General features: G+C 31.3%; 1 protein-coding gene and 3 non-coding genes across 7 annotated transcripts in view; 2 read left to right on the top strand and 2 right to left on the bottom strand.

Moving 5' to 3' along the window:
• Nucleotides 1-14,760, top strand: part of LOC137933226 (calmodulin-like) — an 82,887-nt gene extending 68,127 nt beyond the window's left edge. For all 4 annotated transcript variants that reach the window (XM_068777081.1, XM_068777084.1, XM_068777083.1 and 1 more), the window contains 3 exons: nucleotides 11,751-11,886; nucleotides 13,348-13,496; nucleotides 14,366-14,760. In XM_068777081.1, the coding sequence (XP_068633182.1) occupies nucleotides 11,751-11,886; nucleotides 13,348-13,496; nucleotides 14,366-14,397 (317 nt within the window). In that variant the 3' untranslated portion in view covers nucleotides 14,398-14,760. The remainder of the gene's footprint in view (nucleotides 1-11,750; nucleotides 11,887-13,347; nucleotides 13,497-14,365) is intronic.
• TRNAT-AGU (transfer RNA threonine (anticodon AGU)) lies at nucleotides 2,573-2,646 on the bottom strand. Its single transcript has one exon. It is a non-coding gene; the product is annotated as a tRNA-Thr (tRNA).
• Nucleotides 7,348-7,421, bottom strand: TRNAT-AGU (transfer RNA threonine (anticodon AGU)). Its single transcript has one exon. It is a non-coding gene; the product is annotated as a tRNA-Thr (tRNA).
• Nucleotides 8,375-8,448, top strand: TRNAT-AGU (transfer RNA threonine (anticodon AGU)). Its single transcript has one exon. It is a non-coding gene; the product is annotated as a tRNA-Thr (tRNA).
• Nucleotides 14,761-15,431: the final 671 nt, after the last annotated feature.

Below are 15,431 nucleotides of genomic sequence, written 5' to 3' on the forward strand. Positions count from 1 at the left end.
ATTTAACCTACGCGGAGCACGCAACAATGAGTTATTTTGTTATTGCGACCATTCGGAACAGAGAGTGACTTCGGATTTCTCTGCTGATAAGATGGAATATATATAGAATGGAATAGATATAAATATAGAACTAACGAGTTCGGGGCAATCGACAGAGACATTTAAAATTTTAGCTAGATACATGATATCTGCCAACTCCCTGTCTTTGCGCTTTACCAAGGTGAGTAGATAGTGACACCTACATTGATTGAGATAATCACTGTCATGTAAACCACATTTATATTAAAGATAACGTAGGAACCGGCGTTGGATGCGTTCGATCCTTCCTACATAGCAAGAGTACTTATATTACCAATCCTGAGATCCATATTCTACAATATATGACATAATAATATAAAACACTTGTTAAAATCATAGCAAGGACGTCGATGTTATTTTAATTTCAAAGACTAAAGTTACAAATGAGGAGCTGAAGCTGTTAATGTATATTTTGTTGTAGCAAGCTTCTATGATCAATTAAATCGTATTAAAAATAAATAGCTGGTTAAAGTTTATATATGTAATTTGACTCCGGATTTTATCTCTGCGTATATATTTTTTAAGAATCAAGTTAGTTTTTATTGTTACCATAAGCAAAGCTAATTTAGTGCTTTAGTAGGTTTAGCTCATGATAGCCTATGTTAGCCTACTACTCGTCAATTTGATCTCCAATAGACACTCTTAATTTGAATCTATTTTATAATGCTAATGTTCGTTTTGTGGGGTGTTTTTATAAGAATATTGTTGGGTATATAAGTGGAGTGTTTTTATAAGAAGTTGCCGAAATTAGTCGATTGTCTCTTTCCAATGTTCGATGTGCAATATTTATCGCCGGCTACTGTTCAATAGCGACCAATCGTTAGAGTAATGATGCTGTGATTATCTAAAGTAACAATGTTATTCCTCTAATAAACAGCTGATAAACGTAATGTATTAAATCTATAATTAACATTTTCATATATCTTTGTTCCATTACTATTTCTCTTTTTAATAATAACGGAAATAATCCATGTTGCCATCGTAATATTTCAGAGATTAAAAAGTATATCATTTAACTTCAGTAGAAATAAATAAAAGAAAATTAATTTTTATATTTCATTTATCCGACCATAAATTGGTTTCATATTTAAAGATAAATATCTGCAATATCCCGTTCGACTGTCGCAAGGTGAACAAAAGCCGGTCTCCCGCGTGCTTCATGCCGAATACAAACGAGGTGTAATATGTCCCTTTTTTATTTTGACGTATTTCTCTCTTATTTTTTTATATTTAATTGGACTTCGCAATTCTGTTTTCGGCCAGTTACATGCCCTTTAAATTCCAGAGCAGTTACATTTTTAAGCGTTTATAGTAATTATTTTATCACAATATTAATGTTAAATATTCTTGATTGTTCTATACGGCCACCGTATTATGAAAGTAATATTCTATATAATAAAACTGAGGCAATAATTATTATTTATCTGCCTTATTTTTTTTTCTTTATCATTTATTAATGCCTTATATATTTATGGCCAGTATCGCCGGAAGATACATACAAAATTAAAAACAAATCGTAAGCAATATGGTCTTATTTGCTTGTGATTCAACTTCTTATAACGCTAGAAAGAGATAGAGATAGTCTCTAAAAAAAGGGGCAAACTATGTTATAAATTATTTCTAGCCAGACAAACATAGATTCATAAATTACAGGTGATGACAACACACAATTATTATAGATTGAAGTGTTGCTATGTTCTTGCGACAGTTCATCTCCCACCACAAATGCTTTTTAAAATTTTTAGTAATGTTAACAAGGAAATAGCAATCGACCACCGTATGAGGTTCGGTCCTTCCGACCGCCCCTGTGTCGGAATGCTAAACAAATAGTGACAGACCAAATCAAGGTTCCAGGGCTTTTGTCCCAGGTCAATCTAAGCGATCTAAAAACTCGACGGCCTTCCAATATCGTTATGAAAATTATAAATAATTATTGAATAGTACTCCTAACTTTAAAAAGAGCCTACAATAAACTCAGACGCATGTTTCTGGTTATTTTTGCAATATCTTTATTACAGTAGTAGAACAATTCGTACCCAAGCTTTATTTTTACTTTAAAATATTTTTTGTTTTAGTTTAATGAACTTTTTAAATTTTTTGATATTTTTTTGCTTATTCAACAGATTGTTATATATATAAACATGCATATTTACACATATATAACGAACTGGTATATACATGTTTACAACAATATGTGTAGTCGATACAATCGTACAATTTATCTCATCAGACTTTTTTCTGAAGAAATCTTTATGTATCATAGTATAAAATTATATCGATATCTACCAGCCCTTTAGTCTACTGGCATAGTATCTTAAATGATAATTAAAAAATTATATAGTTATATATATGTTTTTGTACAATTGATTACACAAATACAGATTATATAAATTGATTAAATAAGTTAAAAAAAATAACGAATTTATATCATCAAACATTTATTGTAGTTGTAATAAAAACTCAGGAAAAATGTACAAAAAGGTGACTCGCATGCAGGCCCCGGCGAGATTCGAACTCGCGATCTCCTGTTTACTAGACAGGCGCTTTAACCAACTAAGCCACGGCGCCGCTGTTGGTGGCGGTGAAATAATCGTACGATATTTACTTACAGACGTAAAATTAAAGTTAAAAACATAAATAAGAAAATAATTAATAACCTTTGAGTTGCTAAATAGATTACCTATATTATTTGAGGTGTTGTAACACAACATATATATTATTTAATACTTATCAAAAACAATATATTATCTTAATGTTCTTTATTATTGTATTTCAACTTTACAATAGTACATAGAGAGAATTTGCAATGACACTATGTATTAATACATATTTAAATGTATATTATACCAGTGTCTTGACTTTTATGACGTGCATAAAGAAGCTTTGCCGAAATGATAATAATTTGTTTTCATCATTTTATTATTAATTACACGAAACCCTTATGAAATGTAAGTGTAATTCGATAAGTTGTGAAGTATGTTCTAAGTATAAGTATGTTATGAAGCGACCCGAGGCGAGGCTCCAGGAGCTAGAGCTTCTCTACCATAAAAGACGCCCTGCAATTTAGAACCCGCGGAGTTTACAAATGGCATACTGCAGCATTAAGTCCTGTCCAAAAATATTTTTTTTGCGGAAACAAATCGTATCTTGGACATTTTTAACGCATTAAAAAACGTTGAAATTTAAATAGTTATATTTGGAAGTCAATATAATAAAGAAAGTAATTTCATATCTAAAGCAAATAACACATCATATAAAATAACTAAAAATTGTATAACATTACGAATATTTAAAAAAATTTTGACCATAAAATCATAGAACCGTGATTATAAAATATAAATAAAATATTGATTGAAATTTGGAATAAATAAACATAGATGAATGTATAGAAACAAGTATATAAGTATATATAAATAAATAATCTTCCAATTAAAAAGTCAACAGAAAACAAGCAGCTGTGTTTTATCTCACTCGCACAAGTATAGCTATCCGTTTCACTCACCCATTTACGAAATGATTTTTAACCCTTCAGGCATAAACAACACGCGGCCCGCGGGCCGCTTACGGTCTGTTAAATGCATTTAAGAAACCCGCAAACCATTTCTATAATTTAATTTAGATTGATATTAATACATTGTTTTAAAATTATTTGTAATAATGTGGTAGTACAAATTGAACCGAAATAATTAATTAAAAATGGCCACCGATATGTGTGATGCACGATTAGTAAACTGCTTACGTCACTATCTCATCAATTCGTCTGATAACGATCAGCTTGTTTCGGAAAAGCTATAGCAAATTTAAATATGAAATCTTTACTTTTTATTTTAAATTTTTTTATCTGAATAAGTGTTACTTTATATGCGGGCTGCCAAAAAAAAATTAAATTTCAATTGGCCAGTTAATAAAAAAGGTTGCTCAACCTTGCTTTATTATAGGTGTATTAAAATTAAAAGCTAACTTATCAAAATGCTTAAGGCGAGAAAAAAATAATATTCAGAGAAACAAATCGAGCAACGGTAAAGGACTGTGACGTTTCACGTGATACAATCCTTCATATCTCCTGCCAAGCGTGGCGATTATGATATATCCTCCCATAAATATCTTTGTGGGAGTCCTAGGCCTTGTAGAGGGAATCTATTACCTGAAACGATGAGAAACATATATTTTAATTTTAATTACTACTTTGCCGTACACATAGAAGACAAAATATTTCAGTTTTTTCTGTATTCAGTTCACAGATATTTTAAACCGATACTACCATACTATGTTTAATTTTTCGGAAGAAGTTTTATGGGTCGAGACCGGTGTGAAATTTGATCCAATATGAGCGTTATTAATACAATTTCGGAGAGGAGATTTATGCCATCATTTCAGCTAATTATAATTTTTACATTTTCGCGCGTACAATTTTAATTTATGTGTGCAAAAGTTATTATAATTTTATATGCTGATTCAGATTCTATTCTATATTTCATTTGCATCGGATATATTGGGCCGTAATAAAATAAATGTTCATCTCTCAATGCGGGCCGCATGTTTGACACCTCTGCTCCAGTAAGATTCTTTTTGCGGTATTAACAAAAGAAACTATTTTGGGATCCCTGTGCATAAGGTGTGAACAAAATAGAAAAATCAATCATATTTAATAGGATTAAGGTCATTAAATATTATATGAAAACTTAATTTTATCTATTTATCTATATATATATATATATATATATATATATATATATATATATATATATATATATATATATATATGCGTACGTGTATGTGAGTAAAATTACACTTATTTTTATAAGAAATAAAATTATAATTCTTATACATTTCTCTAGGCTTCACAAAATTAGTAACTCTTGCGTGCAGTTGTATATGGCACAGACAAGGATAGCGCGCGACTTAATATATACATATATATATTAAGTCTTATATATATACAAATATATCTTTGAAAAAGATATAATCACTCCCTAGCATGCGTGTTTCAATTATATCTCTATATCTTTATACTTAAGAGTCAATTTTTTCGTGATGAGTTACGGCTCGTTCAGACTTAGAGAGCAAGAGATGGGATTATATATCCATTAACACGTAAAAGAGAGAGAGACGGATAGATATTGAATGTTTTGAATGTTTCGTATCGGCATCACACGCGAGGGCATTTAGCTTTTTTGTACTCTATAACAAAGACTTAAAATCCTTAATAGGAAGCAAAAGCATCCAAAAAAGCTCACTAATTTGCCATAATTTTCAAGATTCCTCTATTTCAATTTCACACGTTTTAATCGCCTTGCCTAGTTCTAAATCTGAGCTAAAATAGCTGAAGATATTAAGAATATATTTTAGTCTTAGCTGCTTTGTTCTATGCCGTACTAAATGAGTTAAATATATAAAAAAGTAATATATATCCCTAGATCGAAAAGATATAAATCACTATTTTCTTGTCAGCGATACATTTTGACCGTTTCCAGTATAATATTAAAATACATGGGATATTGCAGTACACAGAATTGTCATTTTGCTTTCAAGGTTAGCTCAAAATAAAACTGTACTTTTACGGGCACATTGCACAATGATTACTGAACTTTTAATATTCTGCATACTTCAATACTGCAAGACTGGCCCCCCTCCATATTTATGGGGGGATATACAATAATCGCTAAGCCTGGTAGGCTGACGATCGCAGTGTGGTATTATGGTACGTAAAAAGCGCTCCTGGTCATCCTCTGGAAACTTGTTTTTGAGCAGTGGCAAACAAAGTGTGAATTATATAAGGCTGTATCCCTTGGATCGAACCCGCGACCTACAATCTCAAGTTACAGTTATCTACCGCTAAGCATTGCTTATTTGTGAAATTAATGTTTAATAATAATAAAGCCTCAATAAAAATATAACTTAACAATATTTGAATTTAAAAAAAATTATAACATTTGAATAATAATGAAAATTAATTATTTCAAAACAGTCAAAGGTCCAATCAAAACCGTTTATTACATTATTGTAGATAAACACAAATAAAAGGCAAAAAGAAATAACAAACTCAGAAATATAAAATTAGTTACAACTGTTACCTCAAACTATTTCACTAAGAACATTTAATGAATCAAAGTCAATCAATAATAAAAACAAAACAAAAACAACCAAACAGAGATCAATAATCCAGCGCATTTTGCAGAACAGACAGTAATAATTACGAGTCATAGCAAGCAGACATATTCCTTTGAGGTTTTAATTGTAATAATAATTTCGTATGAATTATTATTATTATATATAATAAGGTAATGAATGAATTTGTCTTAAACAAATCTATTCCAGGAAATCACTAAGATCGTTAACAGATAAAGTTTATGACGAAAGAATTGCCCAAGCAAACTTGTCATCCGTTGCTTTAATAACAAAGAAATAGTAGTAAAATATATTTATCTATTTATTTTATAAGGTCTTATTGCAATGAGCCTTTAGAATAGCTACCACAATGGCATATAAACTCGCGTTTATACAAACAGTAGTGAAGAAATAAAACTCTTGTCTTTAAAAAAACATTCGAGAAATAAAGTACTTCGGATTACGAAAGCACAAAAAATATTTAAATATATATCTTCTATATTAAATATATGCTTATGTGTATGTATGTATGTGCAATGAATTTATTTTATGCAAGAAATTATTTTAATCTCATTCCGTTTTTATTTATTTTAATTATACTTGTTATTCCTGGAGATAGCATACCTTAATACTATGCAGTAACACAGTATTGTCTAGTACGTAAGATAAAAAATTTATCACAATAAAAAATGTTATATTAACCAATAAGAATTAGTTAATTTTAAATTAAAAATTATTAAATTTTAGATAAGCTATTTTATGTCTAAGATATTTTGTGTATATACCAGTTTCATTAATAATATCTCTCAGGGAATTTAGATTTTAAGTTATAAATAGCGGGTAAAGCTCTTTTCTGTAAAGTAAATATAAAACCGCCCAGTGGGTGTCCACCGATGCCTTCTCGTGGTCTCTAGAAAAGGACCTTGAGGTCCAAACGGCCATCCATCTATGCCACCCACTGTCATGTGTACATGTAGAGGTTTTTTGCCATCAATTCACAAAAGCTATCGTACACAGAAAAAATAAATCCTATATATAAAGTAGATAGTTTATAAAAATTGATTTAAAAATAAATTCAAAAACTTTTTTTAAAAAAATGCGCTATTATTTATCCTTATAAAATTTTTATACTTAAAATGAACAAAAAGACGTTTCGCTTGCAGGCCCCGACGAGATTCGAACTCGTGATCTCCTGTTTACTAGACAGGCGCTTTAACCAACTAAGCCACGGCGCCGATAACTTCAACGATGAAATTTGAATATGATTCGTATTATGTACAATGAACTACATCATTTAAAATTAAATAATTAATAATACAATTTCAAATTCAAATTTAAACCAATTGTAAATGTAATATAATTTCACCTGGTTTTTTATAAATTTACTATTATTTTAAATATGTACTTTGATCTAAATAAACACGTGCATCAGAATATTTAAATGTTATTATGGTTAATTGTACCATTTTAATGCTCTTGAGGAGTTTTTCTGAATAAAACATAAAAACAATATCGAATTTTACTATTTTTGTGCTAAAAAAGTTGTTAAATAATATGAACATTAAAAAAAGTAAACGGTTACAAAAATATAATATACACAGTGTTTAATAAGCCTTTCATTCGCAAAACACATAAAGTGTTTTTAAAAGGGCCCTAAATGTCAAAAATAATAAATTATTACATTATTGCAAGATTATGTAATGATAAATAGATTAAACAATCTTGCAATAATGTCAATAGAACATGAACTAGTCGATACTATTGATTTTGAAAATGTGATTAATGACTGTGCAGGGCAAAAAGCGAGGAATGTTCGTTTTTAAATTTTCCCGATAAATTTGTTCTGAATTTTGAAATTATTTAGACTCTTTAGGGGGGGGGGGGCACCAAGCCCCAATCTGCCCCTGGCCCCAAATACCATAGCTACGCCACTGCCAAAGATACCTATGGGGATATAGCATAATTGCTACGTTTTGCAGGCGGGTTGGCGATTGGAGTTCAGTGTAGTACATAGAGGACGCCATTATTTTTCCTCTAGAAGCTTGAATGTGAGCAGTGGCGATCTTATATAATCAATGCGCAGTGTGAACTATATATAAATTTATATTCCAAGAATTAAATCCACGACTTACGCAAGATATTCTAATGGTAAAGAAATCAGATTAATAATTTTACCTCTAATGTCACCGGCGCCGTGGCTTAGTTGGTTAAAGCGCCTGTCTAGTAAACAGGAGATCACGAGTTCGAATCTCGTCGGGGCCTGCATGCGAGAACACCTTTTTGATATTATTAATTAGATGTAAAAGATTTGAAGGGGTATATACATTGCTCATTTTGTTAGCTTTTAAATCTATTTTAATAATAATAACAAAAAATAAGTGAAAATTCTAGAACATGTTACGTTAATTAATTTTCTCTTTGAAAAGGCGACATGTTAATAATTTTTCGTAGTACAGTCTGCAGGGACAGATGTAAACAATGTATAATTTTGGATATGTAGTAATCCGAATTATCAAAACTTTTTTCGCATTACATTATTTTTTTTTCTGAAACCATTGATTTTTGGATAGGTCGTAAAATACAATAATTGCAAATGACATACACATTTACCACTTAAAAACTTTAACACCTGTAAACAACTGCCATGTTTATAAGTAATATATCGAACAGTAATAAGTAAATAAAAAATAAATATTATATTTATATTTAGTATATGAATGCCAAGCAAATAGAAAAGTAAATATTCATATGTTCTAACAAGTTTACTTTTGTTAGAACATATGCAAGCATACATGCAAGCAGATGTTGTATGTTGTCTCTCTCGCACAAGTTGATATTGATATCTATCTCACTCGCCTATTCACATAATGCTTTTTAATCCTAAAGAAGTTTTTTAATTTCGCGGTGTTAACAAAAGGTACTATTTTAGGGTGTCATTTGCTATCTCACTCTTATATTCAAAATTATTACGCTCATTCAAAATCCATACATATAAATGAACATGTGTCTGCCTGTACTTGATAGATTTAAATACCATATATAATCGAGGAAAGATTTTAGAAAATTTGCTTTTTTCTTGTTTTTTTTTTTCATTTTATGTTTGAGGTATTAAAACTACTTTTTGTTGAAATTTAATTAGATATATAACACAGCAACACTTGAACAGGTACACCTTGTTTTTTTTTTTATAAAACTCTCACTAACTTGTCTTTCGATACGTGTGTAAATTATTAACTATATTTATTATATTATATTTATTTATTTGTTTATTTTATTTCTAAATATTTATTTCCCATGTATATAATAATTAGGAGAGGCTTATGCTTTGCAGTGGGCGTCAGCTGTGATGTGGGATGATGATGATGATAATAAAAAATGGATTACTTATTCTGAAGTTTTGTAAGATGTAAACAAAATGTCATATTGAATGATATGTAATAACATTCTAAGTAAGTGGCGAAATATTCTATTTATACTCAAAATTTATCGAAAGCAATATTTTTTTCGTATTATAAATGATGTCGCGCAGAACAAACAACGGTCGCGAGGGGTGAGCGCGGTGCGTCGAGACGTGAATTATGTTTAAGAAATGATCAGTTCGATATACGAACCTTACGTGTGGTCCACTTCTCTATTCATTGTAATTGTTTTTAATTTGTACCCACTTAATGTTATATATAAAAATTCTCAAAAAATTTCCCGGAGTTACTTTTTCTATTCTTACTTAGAGACCTGGGTAAATATATGCCATTTTGAACCATTTAAATTGAAAATATCTTTTTTTTCCTAGTAGGCATTTACATGAGCTTTTGCACATCGACCTTTGGAAAGAGACAATCGGCTAACTTCGGCTTCGTAGAGCATTATCTTTGTTCTACACTACCTATGTGATATTTTGTTAGTCGTGCGTCGTGCGATCCTATCGACATACCAAAAGTACTACGACACCCCGTACGAAAGAACAGTATAAAGCTTTAATTGTTATTATTGCTTAAAGTTAGAAGAACTACTAATGATGAAACCGAGCGCTTTACTTGCTTTCAAAACAATGAAATGTGTATGTTTGTCTGAATACAATCTTATGTATATAAATATTAATTATATAATTATATTATACTATACATTCATCTCTTTAAAACTTTTACACCTATAAACGATGAACGAGCATATTCATGACCTGATATATTTCATTAAAAAAATGTTATAGTATACCATTTAAAACAATAGTTTTTAATGAAAACACACGGGACCGTATTTCAATGAGATATATCCGAATGGGTAGCGTTTGCATATAAATCATCAAATTTCGCTTACGTGGAACGCCTCGCGGGCTTCGCGCCGGCAATTTAAGCGGAACACAATTGCATTGCACTGTGCGATTTTATTTACGGCGGATCTAAAATTAAATGGTTTTTACATTTAGATTTATTGTGTTCAAAGTTATTGAATTGATAATAGATACGTCGTTAATATTTGCGACGATTTGGATCGCATACGGGTATATTGCAATGTATTGTATAAAGTTTATTAATATTCGGGAGAGATAGATACGTTCTGGAACTAAAATTTCAAGAGGCTTATGTTTTAGCTGTGGTAACATTGCTATGAAGTTATTGTAATGCGGTCTTATTTATGATAATGCTAGTACTGTACCTTGCGCGCATTATTACGTCACCAATATATGAAATTCATTGAAATTACGATAGCGCCATCTGTCTAAAATTGGTCAAATTAACTAAGAAACCTTCTAGGGTTCATGCATAACAATTTTGCTAAAGATTATTACATGATCAAATGCATTATTTACGATTCTATAAGGGACATACAGACAAACAATTTTTTATATATAGATAAGATTTCGTATAAAGTTTGAAAGCGACTATGTTAAGATTGAAAACGCAGAATGCTGGTCGCTTCTTACCGGTCTTATTGGAAATCTATGGGAGAGGTCAATGTCCAGTAGTGAACATCTTAAAAAAGGGTAGTGATGAAATAACTTCTAAATGTAGTTTCTCTGAAATATATTAGATGAACAAAAGTAATCGATATAGCTCAGCACATAGGCAAGTTAAATTGGCAGCCTTCAGGCTACATAACGCGTACAATAGGTAGCTGTTCTGGCTACAAAGTTCTAGAGTGGTGGTTACAGACCGGCACGCGTAGCGTATGAAGTCCGCCCAAAAGTGGACAAACGACGGTACAGGCTTCTTAGTCATCAAAAATCACTGGATTCAGGCCGCTTCCAAGTGGTCTTATTACAAATCTGTATATGGATTATGTCCAGCTGTGGTCTACAGCTGACATGATGATGATACGTCGAACCCTTGGAAATAAATTTCATTTCCTTGGTGCCGTACCTTTGATGTTCTTGAATTACACGTACATACACGTAATTCAACGTGAAAAATATGTGTCCCAGAAAAAAAATATCATAATACATAGATATCACACTAACATTATCACACTTCACTCAAAGTTTTAACTTGTTTTACTAGGCAATGTAAAATATCGTGATACTGACCTAAAGAAAATAATTAATTACAAAGTGGAACATATGATTCCAGAGACGGAGCTCAGAGACATGGTGAAGGAAGTGGATCAGGATGGCAACGGCACTATTGAGTTCAACGAATTTCTCCAAATGATGTCCAAAAAGATGCGCGGGGCTGATGGAGAGGACGAGCTCAGGGAAGCTTTCAGGTAAAGACAAGAGCAATTCTAATCCATTCATTGACATATCACTAGTTTTATTTATTCCTAAAGTATATTCCTTTGTGATAGCAGTGCATAGTGGAAATATTTTTGTTTACCTACATAGCTGACAATTCATACATTAGTAGATCATTATAATGACAGCCGGCAGATGTCCTCTACGAGGCATAGGCGGAGGCCCAAAAATCGCCACGACTTGCCACGACCTTGATTATGACGTCTGTCAACCCGTGGGGGAAAGCCACTCCGTGTTTCACTACTCGAGTGTTGGTAGATACACTAAATATTATTATCAATACGATTTAAATTATGAAAATAAATTTAAAAGTATAAAAAATCGTAACATATTATTGGGTGCGTGTGGAATGTGTGTTTAATTAATTATTTTACTATAGTTATGTATAGTATAAAGTATACAGTACATGCTATATGTATAGTATATATCGTATAAAAGTTAAACCGTGAAAAACAGGCTGACCAAATTTTCGACTACAAAAAGTCACAAATGTATTTGTAATAAACGGATTCAGACTTTTTAATAAAAGCCCGTGAGAGATAAATTACTATTTATAAAATTCGAAACGCATATTTAAACTAAATTGTCGGAAAAAACTTATTATTCAATAAACGAATATTTAACATAAGAATCCTTCGCAGTGAAGTCGCTTGATTATTTTGATTTCATTTAGGCTATATCCGATAAAGTGTATATGTATATGTCTGTATCAAACTATATTAATAAATGTATAGTTGTGGAGTTTCTTCTTGCTTCTTGTCAACAATTATAACACCTTACGAATCAAAATAGACTCAATAATAAAATAGTTAGGAAAAATAAATAAATAATAAGTCAATAAAAGTTCTGTTAAAAGTTACAATGTTGAATAAATAATTTTGTCTTTAAATGTGACTAATAAACAATCAAATTATTGTATATATGTACAACCTTATAAGCAGCGGTATGCGTGAAACGGAGTCACCGTGCTTTCGAATTATTTCGTTAAAATATATGCAAATGCTACTCATGGAATTACTAATTTTTAAAAGATTATTTCGCGGTTTAAATATATATTTCCATGTTCCCGGCGTTTCGTCTGCATAAAAATTTAACTAAATCGTAAATAAAAATTGTTAAATATTTAATTCCATATTTTTCGAACTTTGTTTTAAACATCGATATTATAATTTCATACATAAGTCGACAACTGCTGAACATTGGCCGTTACCATAGACATCCAGCATCTTTCGACGAACCTAACAAATTAACGAGTGTTTTAGAGGTAGACTTAATTTTTTACACTGTGTGCCTTCTTACCTACCAGTCTGTGCTATCTGGCCCCAGGGAATATATATTTTGTGTGCTGCGTAATCTGCCCACTGGCAGTTCAACCTCCTAATTCGCTGGACTACCGGTTTCTGCTAGGTTTTTATAGCAGCAAATAATTCCAGGGTATTCGACAAAAACAACGACGGCTTGATCTCATCCGTGGAACTCCGCCATGTGATGACCAACTTGGGGGAGCGGCTCAGCGAGGAGGAAGTGGACGACATGATCCGCGAAGCCGACCTTGACGGAGATGGCATGGTCAACTACGATGGTATGTGACACAAATTTTCTCTGAGAGTGTGGCTTTATCAACCACGAAATGTAACAAAATTATAATATTTTAAATATACGATATAGTACAGGGGTGGCCAAACTCTTTGATAGTGCCAGCCATTTTCCGAAATTTAATTTTTTTGCGTGCCGCAATTGAATAAAGAGTTCCACAACATAACATAGACCTTCCTTTTAATAGTTTTAAATCTAAAATTAAAATTACACTATTCAATAATTGTTATTGTAGCATTAATGGGTTTTAGTTGATCGAAATATGTGAAACTTGGTTTTTTGAATGGCCCTTAGGAGATCAGCATTCCCGGTAGTGGCTTTCTTAAAACATAAACTTAAAATAATTGATTTAAACAAAAGCGTGTGTAAACGCTTATTTTTGTAAAAAAATTAATTTGAATTTGAGTTTGAAATATTTTCATATAAAAATATATTAAATATTTAATAAACAGGGTAGGGACACTATTGTTTTTAAATATGACGATGTTTTTAATCCTAGTAATATATTATTTTAAGTAAGAAAAGGGCCAATATTTAGCTACTTTCGCACACGCAGTAGTAATCGTGCAACAAAGTGCACCGCCCGCCAAACACAGACTCTGTGTTAGGCACTAATGAAATACGTGTTGAGTGATTTAGCGGTGGCAGTTGTGTGATTCGCATTGTTTGCCGCATACGCATTTATCAGCGGGCTGTCGGGCGGTGCACTTTGTTGCACGACTATCACTGCATGCGCGAAAGTGGCTAAATATTGGTCCTTTTCTTACTTAGGATGGACTTTCGCAAAGTAACGCCTGATTCCATTAAATATTATTTTAAGAAATATGAATTAATTCTAATTGAATTTCATTACAGAGTTCGTAACAATATTGACTTCGAAAAACTAGTATGCAGAGCAACAGCCGAAGAGAGATCGTCCCCCACCGAAACAGTGTCCCCACGTGGACCTATTTAAGTTCGGAGGGAAAGAAACTCTTATATAGTTGATACGGCGCTCAAAACTCAAGTGTTAACGCAAACGATCGCGTTCACGACATCTTTCGTTACTTATAATAAAAGTGTACGTATATACGCGTTTGTTTTACAAGAGTAATGAAGTGGAAACATTTACGAATGTGTTACAATAAATAAATATCTTTTTATAGGATGCGCTTCGTGGCAGTGTGTTTAGATGTGTGTTTATGAAGCGAAACATTGTATATGTCATCAATATGTCATCGATATATACACATATTAGCTTTCAAAGTGTTTATTGGAGATGTTTTTGTATAACATGTTTTTTTTTAAATAAATAATTTATTTTTTTGGTTTTTCTTTTCTAACGGTATTTATAAAATATTTCATTCATAATATAATTATAAAATCTATCGATATCTAACTTGAGGAAGGCAGGGTAATCTGCACATAACATGTAATTCATTCCCGCTGTCAACGTTAGATTAGTCAACAGGAATTGATCAATACATTTTCCTACATCCATATTAAAAAAAAAACAATCGTTCTTAAAATGTCGCCTATTCACAGACTAAATAATCTCAGTAATAATAATTAAAATGACTGGTAGTTAAATCGATGTTATTAGCTTAATGCGATGTAAATGTTTTTAAGCGTTGTGGTAAGAAAATGTATTGTGTTGTTATAAAGTAACCATAGATATTTGAAAACAAGGAATCGTTTAAATCTGATATTTTCGCTTATCGTCTATAAGCTCTGACTAACAAGACTGTGAAACACAATCTTAAAGGTACTATGCTGTTTGTTCTATATGCAATTTTAGACGGTTCCTTTTCATATTATATCTATTTAAAATATAGTTATATATATATGTAGGTTTGAGTTTAAATGAAAACACATTTGAATTTTAAATGCATTCACTATTTTGAGTACACAAAACTTATAATGCGAATAATATTGCGTCATG

This window comes from Battus philenor, unplaced genomic scaffold (genome assembly GCF_028537555.1).
Source record: "Battus philenor isolate CCGP_79_NKW_IND1 unplaced genomic scaffold, ilBatPhil1.0.hap1 SCAF_13, whole genome shotgun sequence".
NCBI lineage: Eukaryota > Metazoa > Arthropoda > Insecta > Lepidoptera > Papilionidae > Battus > Battus philenor.